This window comes from Agelaius phoeniceus, chromosome 1, assembly GCF_051311805.1.
Source record: "Agelaius phoeniceus isolate bAgePho1 chromosome 1, bAgePho1.hap1, whole genome shotgun sequence".
Taxonomy (NCBI): Eukaryota; Metazoa; Chordata; class Aves; order Passeriformes; family Icteridae; genus Agelaius; species Agelaius phoeniceus.
The window spans coordinates 26255719-26269132 of NC_135265.1; the positions used below are offsets into that span (position 1 = coordinate 26255719).

Genomic DNA, 13414 nt, shown 5'->3' on the forward strand with positions numbered 1-13414 from the left:
ATGACTCCTCTCGTCTCATAGTGAAAATGCAAGTAAATCAAATTTTAGCGTATGATGCTTGGGGCTTAGTGGCCTAATTAATTTGTGCCACATTCTAATCTGGTATAAAGTACACATTTCATTCTTCTGGTGGTGAACCTGGAGCCAAAAATGAACTGATTTCTTTATCTAAGGAAATAAGTCTTATGTGAACATCGCGATCTCTGCCACCCGCACCCGTCTTTGTGAAACAACATCCTCCATGTATTCTTCCAAGTACTATTTGCAACCCCATTGCTCGGTATCGCTCTAAACGCCACGGGCGAGACGCAGGCTGCACGTTTGCAGGCAGCGCCGCCCCACACGGGCCGCTGGGCGCTGCTTCGGCTGCGGCGGGGGAGGCGCGGCCCGGCCCGGCCCGGCCCCGAGGGCCGCCCCAGGGCCGCCATGGCGGGCGGAGCGCGGCGCCTGTACCGCCGCATCCTGCAGCTGCACCGCGCTCTGCCGCCCGCCCTGCGCGACCTGGGCGACCGCTACGTGAAGGAGGAGTTCCGGAGGCACAGGGCGGCCGGGCCCGCCGAGGCCCAGCGCTTCCTGCGGGAATGGGAGGCAAGTGCCCGCCGCCCCGCGGGGCAGGGACGCGGCGGGGCCCGGCGGGGCGCAGGGCAGGCCCCGGCAAGGTCAGGGGCGCCGGGCGGTCGCAGCTGCTCGGGTGTCGGGCTCGGTGGTCTCAGAGGTCTTTTCCAGCCCAGCTGATTCTCTCTGCTCGGGCATGCTCCCGTGAAGGGCGAGCTCCTTGCAGAGCTGCAGAATGCCTTGTGACTCCATGTCTCTAGGCAGGTTATTTTCTATGGTTCTCAGTGCCTTGCCTCGAATGTGGGTGAGCACACACAGGTATATGTAACAGAGTGGCCTCAGTTATATAATTAGCTATGTATAAATATATAAATAAAAGCATACGCACAATTATCTGTATGATCTATAATAATGCATTGTATAAGTATATATAAATATTTACAATGACATACATAACTAATTGTATAATTATAATTAGCTAAGTATGGGTGTAAATAGCTTCCCTGTGAACTTGCATTTGATTTTGGAGTAGCATTTTTTCATTGTTTCTTAAGGAAGTAAGTCTTATGTGAACATTGCTTCTCTGCTTAACACCCCTTCCCCTGAACTTCCTGCCTGGTTTCTCCAAGGAGAGAAAAGCACTCCCAAGTGACGAGATCGTAACAAGTTTCACAAGCAGCAGAGGAAGGAGACCTGTAAGGTGCTTTCCCCACATGCCTGGACCCCAGTAGCTATCAGCATATTAACAGGTCACCAGGAGTCCACGTGGCAAACGTATAGGCACTTCACAGAGGAGAAGCTTCAGTTAAAGCATGAGCACAGCTGCAAGAGACAGATGTATTGACAAACTTCCCATTCATTTTCATGCTCCTTGAACTACTGGCTTGGTAGTACTTTTGAATCTCAAAACTGGTTTCCTTTCTGTGGAAGGAAACTCTGTTCGGCTTTGCAGTGGAAGGTGGTTAGCAAAGGCAGCATCCATTGCTTCCCAGCTTACCAGAAGAAGGGTCCTGGGGGAGAACTGCCCCATCCCTTCTACCTGCAGTAGCTGAAATCTTAGGGCTTAGAGTAACTGGGGCATCAGGAATAAGCAGAGAGAAGACTGCCTGGTGTTCTCTACAGAGGAAAGGAATAAATGTATTTTAATTGCCTCTTGCCAACTGATAGATCCTCAAATCAGAGAAATTTGTATCAACTTCTCAAATGCCTGGTGCTATTGTAATTTTCAATTGCCGTTTACTTAATACTGCTGAAATGTTTCCGCATCACTGCTTTCAATTTTAACATGAGCTAAGGAGACAAGTTACAAGTTACTATTTCCAGTGCTAAAATCTTCCTTAAAATAGTTTTAGAAAAGGAAGGAAATGTTTACATTGAAATATCTTTAGCCATTTTTAAAGTGAAGTATACAAATAGTGAAAATGTTTCTCAGTTCTGAAATGTTTTAAAGGTAGATTATAGGGAAAATGGTGACAAAAATTAGACTACGAGTAACGAATTGAATTTTGAAACCTGACATTTAGTGCTATTAGCTATGATATGTTCAAGGAAAGGAAACTAATTTAATAACTGTTTTGAGTGTGTGAATATAAAGAACTTTGCAAATATGTCTGTCTTCTAACAAGATGCTGGGAGATATTAGCACGTAGTTAATGTGTCTCTTCTCATATTTAATTTTTGTTTTGTTCTGGGGTCTTTTTTTCACCCAAATAATAATTTATTTTGAGTGTGAAATTTAAATCAGACTTTCACATTTTTGGTGTGTGAGACTTGCTTTGCCTCTTATGTTATGCTGTGGTTCCCAGCCCCATGAAGACTTGAATGAGGTAATCGAGGAAAGTGGTCTGTGGACAAACTGGGATTAGGTAAATCTGGGCTCTAATTACATACTAATTAATTCATGTTGGAGTCAGTCCTCTGGCCTGTTTTTGGCTAAGATATAGTTAATTTTCTTTGTAGTAGCTTGTTCAGTGCTGTATTTTGGATTTAGTGTGAGAATAATGTTGGTAATGCACTGTTGTAGCTGGTTTTAAGTGTGCTTACTCTAAATCAAGTATTTTTCAGATGCCCATGCTCTGCCAGTAAGGAGATGCACAAGAAGCTGGGAGGGAGAATGGCCAGGACAGCTGACCCAACGTGGCCAAGTGGATATTCCATACTATACAACCTGTAGGATGCTCAATATATAAACTGGGGGAAGTTGGCCATGAGGGTTGATCACTGCTCAGGCATGGGCAGGGCATCAGTCAGCAGGTGGTGAGCAGTTGTACTGTGCACCACTTGTTTCTCTTGTATTTTATTTTTTGCACCCTTCCTGGGCAGCAGGACACTCTTGAAACAGGTAGGAAGCTCCAGGACAGGTCTTGCAGGACACACCAGCATAGCTGTGGAGTGCTTAGATTCTTGCCTAAGAGTCACCCAGTTAGCCACGAAGGAAGCTGAGATAATGCTGCTGTTCATGTAGCTTGTACCATAACTGTGCTTCTTGCCTCTAATTTTATTAAATGAAACAAAAAACAATCAAACCAAACAAAAAATCCACCTAAACAAATCACTACAACATTAATACAAACTGGTTGTCCTGTTAAGTTTCTTTTTTTTTTGGAAAAATGCATGCTTACAGCTCTGATAACAGTATTATGGCATGTTGCATTTCCAACTTTTTTCTTCCCAATTTGCTTGTTCATTAGGCTAAGCATATACCTTGCTGTATGCACATTGGTGTTGTCAATATTCAGCTTCCATCTGGAAATGTTCTTTCCTCATACCTTCTGTAGAATGCAGGGCAGGGCATCTGGTACAGAATGGCATGATATCTCATGTTACAGAGAATTAGTATTCTTAACTTTATGTTAAAGTAATATGTCTTGATGTATATTTATCAGAGGGTAAAGATTATGGATATGATGATTGCAGTGATGTTTCTTGACTTTGAATGAGGATTCCAGTATGAAGTGTAATCTTAATAAGTCATCTGAAGTGCTTTTTGAATGAAAATTTCCAAGATGTTGTATTTTAACATGAAACTCCTTGACTATTGCTAAATCTCCTCAGGCTCTCTTTGGGTAGTCAGACCTTCTGGGTGCACCTGAATATAGTTCATAGCCTGTGGTGTGCTTTCTTGTCCTCCAATATTTGATTCATACTAGCTGAACATTTAGAAAACAGGCCTGGAATTTCAATCACATTGTGGTTGCCTCACATGATGCCCCTGCCCTCCTTGCTATTTAAATTATGTTGAGTCAAGGGAGCTGGGCATATTAATTCAAGTTTGTAGTCAGGTGGAAGTCAGCCTCTTGTCCCAGGCTGTGGTTGCTGTCCCAGCCTCAGGGAGGCTGTGTCATGGGGAGGTTCAGGTTGGACATCAGAAGGAATTTCTTAGCAAAAATGGTTGTTAAGAACAGACTGCCCAGGGAGGGGTGGAGTCACTGTCCCTGGAAGTGTTCAGGAGATGACTGGGTGTGGCACTTTGTGCCATGTTTTAGTTGACAAATTGTGTTTGATCAAAGGTTGGGCTCCATGACCTTAGAGGTCTTTTGCAGTCTGAATGATTCTGTGATTGTGTCTCACAAATGGAATAAATTTCCTTTATTTCTTATGAAACAGAGTGGAAAACCTATAGGGAGATTTCTAAGATCAGCTTTAAAAATAAAAGGAGGAGAAACAAGAAGTAAAAAGCTCCGAGATTATATTATTGTAGGATGTGAGTGGTTCGTGTTGTTTTCCTGTAAAGGAGATGAGAAGGGACCTCATCTTGTTTAGAAAGCACAGGAATTGAGGGATTTAATGTTAGAGCCAACCATGCAGATGGCTAATGAAGTTTTGTAGGAAACCTAAGCTGACCTATTTGCACTTATAAAATAGGGAAACTATCCGTTGAGTATTCTTGGAAGAGTTTTTAAGTGGGTAGCATCAATAGTAGACTGCAAGTCCATATGTGCTCATGTCAAAGTAGAAGAATATAAATATTGTGGTTTTCCTATCATAGGTATTGGATTCCTAGTTTGTGTCTGGAAACCTGCTGGAAAATATTAAAGAGGGATGATACAAAGAAAGTGAGCTTTGTTGTTCAGGAATTATGCTTCTTCAGGTAGATTCAAATTAAGCATATAAATTATTAATATATGTTCCTATCTATTTTCTAAATAGTTAATATTTTAATTAAAATAATTGGTACTCATTTACAGGAGACTGCTGATATAATTAGATTGATACTGATTATTATCTTGGAATGGTATTGAATTAATGTTGACAGGTATGATAAGTCAGTTCAGCAGTCTTCTAAATCACGGTAGCTGATGAGAATGCTTACATAAGATAAGTAATATTAAGATAGTATTGATTACTTCATTTCAGATTGCAATAGGTTCAATATTCAGCTAAGTAATTTCAGTAACAATTTGTTTCGCATTTAAGCATTAATTTTGAAAATGACCATTTTGTACTTGGCTTTTTTAAAAAGCCTGACCCTGTAGATGAGAGGGCCTGGACTGTCACTATGACAAGCAGAATCATTCTGCAGAATTACACAACATTTTCTCAATTTAATAGATTGAATAAATTGCCTTTTGAAATTCTTTGGCCACTCTTGACCTTTGGAATCTTTTTCCAAGCTTTCAAATGAACTGTCATGTAGCCTCTCAGGAATGACTAAATTTTTGAATCAGTGCATTTGATGCAATACAAATAATTGTCATTCATCAAATTTATTTTCAGTTGCCTGCGTCACTTGAAGTATTTACTTTGCTGGGAAGATTGTGGGATGCTGTCATATCTCAGAGAATAAAATTGTTCTGATATGTCTTTTTCTGCTCATGAGCAGATACACTTACAGAACTTTTTGCTTCTTAATTTTCTGGGCAAGTATAATCTTCCCTCCCCATCTTGATTTATTTTTAAACTACTAGCACTCAAAAATATGTTGGAATGTTGAGTGGAGAATTTGAAGAGCAAATAGTCAAAGAGGGTGGAAGAGGAAATTGTGGCCAGTACTGGAGTCAGACTGAAATGGGAATGGGATGTGTGGGTTCCCCTTTGTGCTGTCTTTCAGCAAATAATGTAGGTAGTACAAGTATAAAACAGCTGCTGGCATTCTGAATTCTGCTCTCAGTTTCAGTGAAGTGCATTATATAAGAGATGTTTTCTTTGCCTGACAAAGAAATACATTTTTTTGGAAGTAAAATATGTCTTTAGGTTTTTTGCCATTTTATTACTTCTATTAAAGTTGTGAAATAGGATTTTAGAGTAGTATTTCATTTTAACATTACTGGATACATCGGAATTTGCTTTTAGTGATTTTTATGGCTATCTGGATGAAAACCTTATTAAAAGTAACTTCCTACTGAGTCCTATGTTTTTATCCCCCACTTAGGGTGTTGACTAGTTATTAATCTGTAAGAACTAAACTGTAGTCAATTTCCTGTATTTTCTTTTATATTTCTCAAATGGTAGGAAGGAATTTTGCACTTTTCTGAGAGCCAGGGAGTTGTGGCTGATAAACTGAAGAGCATTTGGGATTAGGGCATGAATGGCTGCAGGAAATCAGGCTGCTGCTCTGACCTGGTGTTCCTGGTAGCCTGCTTGGTTGTAGGATTTGAAGTCTACCTCTGATGAAATTTTGCCTTGATGCACCCATGATTTGGTGAGTGTCCTGAATTAGTATTTATGTGCAATTGCAAAGGTTGACATTTGTTGTGAATCCCAACATTTGTTGTGAATCCCGTTTGTTGTGAAGTTTCATGCAAATGAAACTCTTTCATATTATGCCATCACTTCCATCCTTTCAGTGCTCTTTCAGTTTTGGGTTTAGAAGCAGGAGCTGGTGTCTGCTTCTCTTCTGTAGAGAGCTCAGACAGTCTGGGAGCTTTCTGAAGTGGTGAGACTTGGGGTAGCCTGGTGGATACCCACTGCCTTGTGCATGATGCACACCCATTGCAGGAAGGGGAATTTGTTACTTCTCACCTGGAAAGCAGCATCATTGTCCTTCAGGTTCACCTGGCCACTGCTGAGACCAGTGATTTTTTTTGCTGGGTTGGTTGTTTTGTTTATTTTCCCCCCCTGTGTACATGCTGGTTTTAGACCTTTACCGTATTTTCTAACTTCAAAATTTTATAAATTGTAGCATCAGCATTCTCAATGCTTCTGTCATGTTACTATGCCCATTATCTGTATGCTATCATATCTTTGATTGCATGTAGCTAGTCTGTAGATGGCTCTTTTGATAACTGCTTATCTGCTAGTTGAAGTTTTTATTTACAAGTGTTTTGACCCAGCAGGAAATCACATGCAAGTCATAGGGGTGACATCCAACAGTAATGTCAGTCACTTGCTTCTGCCAGTCACCTCAGGTACAATGCAAGTATAAGTACATGATGTGCAAATAGGTTTATAAATTTCAGATGGTTTCATAGCATGCCTTGGATATTTAAAATGTGGCATGAATTGAATCCCTGAACTGAAAATTCTTGGCAGAATATAGCAATTTTATTAGTTACAACTTAGGTTGAGAAGTTTAAATTGCTGGAGAAATGGGTTGCATCTCAAATGAGAGTTAACAGTTTACTCCTTACATTGAATAGCCCTGAGAGGCCACATTTCTCAGGGTTGAAGATACTCTAGAAGTTTTGTGAATGTCTGCTCCATGAGCAGAGACCTGCACCTTCCTAGTGAGTACAGGTTAGTGACAGGCAGTGTGAGAACAGGTCTCTAAATAAGAAAAGAGCCAGACACAGTAGAAGCAGAACCAGTAATGGAGCATTTACAGAATTGTCAATTTAAAAGGTAATTCAGGTTTCCATCTAGTGGTGGTATAAAATTCTGTCCAAGCCATATGAGGCAGCATGTGCATAGCCATGTTCCTAACATACCATTGTACTGGTGCATATGTGTGAAACTTAGGGAATCAAAAGCCTTTATTGTGTATAAATTATATATGTAATAGCACATAATTCTCAAGACCTCCAGATTTTTTTAAGTCAGAGCTGCAATGACCAGCAGTCTGTAATTTTGTGCATTCAGATATCCAAATACTCTTTGAATGTACATTTATCTTATTTGTTGTGAATGAGGCTGATTCCTCTTTTTCATTATTCCATGACAGCCATTTAAAAACATTTAACTTGACACAGGTTATTGAGAGCAAATGGGTTTCTTAAAAGGTTTTCTCCAAGTTGTATCTGTGCAAGTATGAATTTTGTTCAATTTCTTGCTTTCTCTTATATCTAAACAAAACAGAAAAAAAAAAAGGAAACAGGAACAGATGAGTATTCTGATTCTTCTGCCCCAGTGTTTTAGCTCTATTTTTAGTATTTAAAGTATTTTGCAGTAGAATTTAGAAAACCTACCAGATTATGTTTTGAGATGAGAGTTAACAGTGATTGAAAGATGGACCAAGCAGTGTGATGCTGCAAGGATGTTCATTGACAAAAGGCACAGATATTTAAATTGTTTCAGCTTCTGCCTAAAAATTTCCAGTTGTTCAGTCTTTGTGTGATTTAGTACATAGCAGGCCATAATGTATATTTTTTTCTTTTGCCCAATTACTTATCACAGCAGGCTGTTCTGTTCTTTGGGAGGGGGACACAGTTTCTGCAGGTCCTTCTTTATGTATCTTTCTCACTTTCTGCAGTTCTTTCTCACAGCTCTTGCTGTACAATCTTCAGCAACTCAAGAGTATTGTTCATGTCCTTTAGCTCATTCTGCTCTGCAACACAAGGTATCGAGGTTTGAACTTTGTTGCATTTTAAGACAATGTAGTATCTTAAACACTACATGGGTCAGACAAACAAACTGAGTATGAATTGCAGTTGTAAAGTTATGAGGATTTCTGCTTGTTTGTATTTTATTGACACCTTCCTTCTAGCATTTGTTTGGCACTTGTGTGAATATTGTCAGCATGTAGTGTTTTGTAAGCATGGTAGGTTTTTTTACCGCCTTGTCAGTGCATTTCCACTATCAACACTGTAAACACTGCCAACTTTCTACAAGTGCTGTCAAGTACCATATTTTGTAATTACTGCAATAATATTATGAGTGCTGTAATTGCATATACTGTATAGATGTGCCTTTCTGTCCTGTGTAGATAGAAAATTGATATTTTCTTCAAGTTAAAATTGCATCTGGAGCACATCAGAATAATTGTTTAGAAACTGTTTTTTTTTTTTTTCTTCTTCTTTCAGTGTAATGTGAGGTTGCAAAAATAGTGTTATGCATATTGGAGGATTTTAAAGCCCCAGATTTTTTATATAGAGAGCTATACTTAAGGCATACTGATGTGTACCCATTGAAGAATGAAAGGGGTTTTTTACACAGTTCACTGATATTAAAGTAATTTAATTGAATATTGTTTTTTGCAAGAAGTTGAACCTCAGATTTTGACCTGATGATCTTGTATTTAGTGGCATCTTTATCACCATTCATGTTGCTTTAGCAGTCTTTTGTATGCTGAGAGCTTTGGCTGTTTTGAGACTGAAGCTGACTGTACTTACAACCATACATCTTCTTTCTTCTTGGTGATGTCCTGCTTTTTGTGCAGCTCACTCCTGGGAATCCATCAAGCAGAAAATTTCTGCTGAAATATATTTTGTTTCTTTGTCTCAAAGCTGCTAATTTAAAAATATAAAAATATATTTTCTTTGTCTCAAAGCTGCTAATTTAAAAATATAAAAATATATTTTCTAAATTATATCCTTAAAAAAATATTTTTAAGGATATAATTTAGAAAATATATTTAATCATAGTGCCTGATAAAATGTTTGAGCTTCTAGCTTTTAAAGGTCGTTTCCAGAAGTAATGTATAGTAATGAGGTATTTCTAATGAACAAGTTAGAAATCCTACTAGAAGCATAGTTACTGAGTGTTGGATTTTAGGCTTATTGAAATGTGGGAGGGTTGAGTCCTGTTAATGTCCTGGTTTTTATTGTTTCAGGGGTATTAGTGAGAGACAGAGCAGTCTAAGATGAAAAAGAGCATGATGCACTTTTTTCTTCACTGCAGTAACTAGGTAAATTTGTAAAATACCTTCTAAATTGATCTTGCAGCCATATTTCAAAACTATCTAACAAGAGACACAATGTAGATGCATCTTCCCTTTCTCTGTGGGAATTACTGAATGATGTAAACTTGATAAACTGGTTTTATGCAACTTTATGGTATTTTTTCCTTCTTGCTGAACTATTGTATTCAGTAATTTAGAGGAAATGAACATTAGGTCACTGAAACATTTTTTTTTTAATTTTATTTTTTTTTTCTTCCTGAACCAGAAGAAATGTGGTGGAAGGGTTTAAGTCCCTGTCATCATTGCTTCTTTGGAGATGTCATGGCTGAAGTTGTTGGGTGGTGTTGGAAGTATTGATATTTGCTTATTTTTTGCTTATTATTTCTCTGGCTTATTGGAATAAGCCAGAGAAACTGGTTTATTTTTTGTGGGCCATCAAATACCATTTATTTATAACCAGTTTCTTGCTTCTTATGATTGCATAGTGAAAGCATGTGGTCTTTGTTGTAGAATTTGGATTATAATAGGCAGTCTGTATTGAGGTAAGAATTCATATTACATTAGCAATCCTTGAGACTTCCATCACCTTCTGACTGGAGTCTGTAATGCCCTTATGTGTAATCTCATGGCTGATTTTTGACCTGATGAAAGAAGTGTTGTTCACAAGTTTGCAGTTTTTAAAGTGTACACATGATGGCAGCAAATACTTAGGTAGAGAAGCCTTGTTCCTATGCTAGAAAAAAGAGGCTGCTGAATTTTCTAATACAAACTAGAATTCCTACAGATTCAATTATTGTTAAATTATTTATTGAAATATATATTGAGCATTGTTAACTTACTGGTACAAATGTTGAGAAGGCTTTTCAGTTAGAAAACTTTCCTGGGCTTTCCACCTGGTTTAGTCATAATGTGCTTTCTGGTTTGGATTTGCATTGGTAAACAACACTCTTGGGCACAGGGTGTGACTCTTGTGGATGGTGCTGGGCAGGGCCAGGGGTTGGACTGGTCCTTGTGAGTCCCTTCCAATTTGGCATATTCTTTGATTATAAAATTCAGATCAGCTGTGGGAGTCCCCAGGAGGGTAAGCCCAGAGCAGATGGAGCCTCAGTATGTAGATGCAAAACTCTTTTAAAATTTTATTTTTGTCATAATGTATCTGTTGAGTTTTAAAGCAATTATATTTTTGGAAGTGTACTGTAATAGCCCAAATACAAATGTTTTTTCTGCCAAATAAAAGTTTTATTGTTAGTAATGTCACATTTTAGATGCTGTTAAAAAGTATGTTAGTATTGCATAGTACTGTTTAGAGTAGGAAGTTTTCTATAAAAATGAAAATATAGTATAAAATATTATTTACCTGCTTTTATTCCTGGATGCCAGTGAAACATTTAAATTGAATCTCTTTCTCTTTCTTTGCCCCTTTCAAAATGAACATGGCATATGTCAGTCATCCACCATGATATTTTAAGCCAGAAAGTTACAGGTTGCCACAGTTCCAATAATAAAACCTTGTGGAAGGTGTAGGTCAGCTTTTGGCAGTGGTACAAGCAGGCTGCTCTAAAATTAAGGATATTTTGGTTCATGTTCAATTACTTGTTCTGTCTACATACTTTATTTGCAGTAGTTTAAACTTGATTTTATGCTTAGAATTAATTTTAAAGTGTTTGGGAAATCATGATATTCTGTTGTTTTCTGGGCCTTTTAAATTTGGTTTATTGTTCACAGTGAAGTACCCTGGTGAGCTATTTAACATCCATTATTACAGTGAGTCATTTTAGGAATTTATTTAAGAGATCCATGATGCGAAGGGTTTTAATTAAATAGCAAACATGTCTTTTGTTCTTCAGTTCAGCTGCTGATTGAGAAGTGAAAAGAAATTTCATTGGTAGCACTAGCAAATGTTGTTCTGGTTCATGGACAGTTCAGTACCATCAGTGTAACTGAAAGGATTTACACTGTTGGGAAAAACATTATCATCCTGTCAAGAGGGAAGTGAGAGTTGCTTTGTGAATAATGTCAACTCTGATTTGTCTTTTAAAAAAATTTTATTATTTGTTTTACTGGTGAATCTGATTTTTGTGGAGTCCTTGTCTGCCAGCAGATGCCACTCCTCAGCAGCAGAGTGTTTCCCAGACTTCACCAAATAGAAGAAAATAATTGTGGTAGACCCTTGCCTTTTAGATATAAAACAATTAAATATTTATATTTTACAATGGAGCTGTTTAAGGGTTTGTTTCCTGCTGATGCATTAAACCCCAAGGCTGCAAAAATGGTAGTGTGTGAGGTAAGATGCCTTTGTTCTTCAAAGTATTTTAATTGAACAGAGGATGACCCAGAAATCCTTTGGGGCTCAGGGAGCTTCATTACAGAAGGTGTAAAGGTGTCTGTGTTGGAATTGCTGAAAAGATGTAATGAGAAAGCCTTGGAAACTGAAGTCTCAATGGCTTGCAATAGGCCAAGTCCTTGTAAAACCTTTAAGCATATGGAAAAGCAGATGGCCCAGTTATAAGTGTAAGAAGGAACTAAGAAGTGAAAATAGACAAGGAAATCCTGGTAAGAATATTCTGTTTATAATTTCTAAATTTTGAAAAGATATTGTGATTATGTGTCCTGGGACATGAATTATGACATATTGCTATCTCTAAACTTCAACAGCCAGTGTTTTTAGCAGCTGGTGTTTTGGATATGGGCAAGGCCTGCCTTGGCCTCTGTAGACATCTGCAGTAGAAGACTATTTTGATAATTGTCAAATATGGTTGGACCACCAGACCCTGAATTGAGATGATGGGTGTCACCTTTACAGCCTCAACCCCTTCCATCTGTCTGCCAGAAATGGAAATACTCCTGATATAGCAGACAAGTTTTTGACTTTTCACACAGAATCACCTGTGTGTGTTGTTTCATTCTAAAGGGTTTTGATTTATATTCCTGGTGAGAGAAGATATGTTTTATATATATATATATCTATATATATATGTGTGTGTGTGTATATATATATATATATATATATATACACACACACACACACACACATATACACGTATTACGCCTCCTCAGCTTTAAAAATAGTGCAGACTACTTTCTTGTGGCTGGTGGGAAACCTGTGAAGATCTGGGGATGCCATTTGAGCCCTGGATAAAAAACTGTGAAAAAAGCCATAAGTGCCAGTTTTATTGCATTCCCACGTTTCCTGGGAAAGTTCTCCTTTAACTTGTAGTTTGTGTTCTGTAGTTTGGGTTTCATCAGCTCTTCCTTGGAAATTGTGTATTCTGCATTTTGTTTTATTCCCATCACTTTCAGGGAAAAGTGTTTCTGATTTCATTTGATGTTACAACAAACTTGCTTCTCCTAAGGATGTTTACTGGAGCATTGATTAGTGTCAAGTATCCAGTGTTAACAGACTTAAGTGTTTCACAGACTTAATTTTCTAGATGTTAACTATTTCCAACCTTTTTGAATTTTTTTTTTCTGTATTCATATACCTACAGCTGTGCAGTATACATGCATGGTGTATTTCAGGGATTTGGCACCGTCTACTTCATTGAGTGTTTAATAGCTTTGACTTGAAGCAAAGCATATTGAAATCACAGGGTGATTTCAGTGGCTTCTTCTGAAATGGCAAGTGTGCTGGACATTCTCCTCAGTGGACAGTAGCTGTGGGTGAAGTTGAAGTTCCTTTCAGCTCTTTTACTGAAGTATGAAGGTAAAGCCATTCATGTATCACAGTGTTTGGTTGAGAGAAAATAGTTGGAATTTTGCAGTTAGAGAACTGAAACACTTCCTGTTTGCATGCAAGCAAACCTTTGTATTAATTCTGCTTGACAGCCTTCCAAATGTTGTACTCTGCCATTCAGAGCCTTTGGA

General features: G+C 38.3%; 1 protein-coding gene across 1 annotated transcript in view; it reads left to right on the forward strand.

Moving 5' to 3' along the window:
• Positions 1-313: 313 nt before the first annotated feature.
• The window catches only part of SDHAF3 (succinate dehydrogenase complex assembly factor 3), a 28862-nt gene continuing 15761 nt past the window's right edge, over positions 314-13414 (forward strand). Inside the window, exon 1 of the mRNA XM_054641696.2 lies at positions 314-588. Coding sequence (XP_054497671.1) covers positions 427-588 — 162 coding nt within the window. The 5' untranslated portion in view covers positions 314-426. The remainder of the gene's footprint in view (positions 589-13414) is intronic.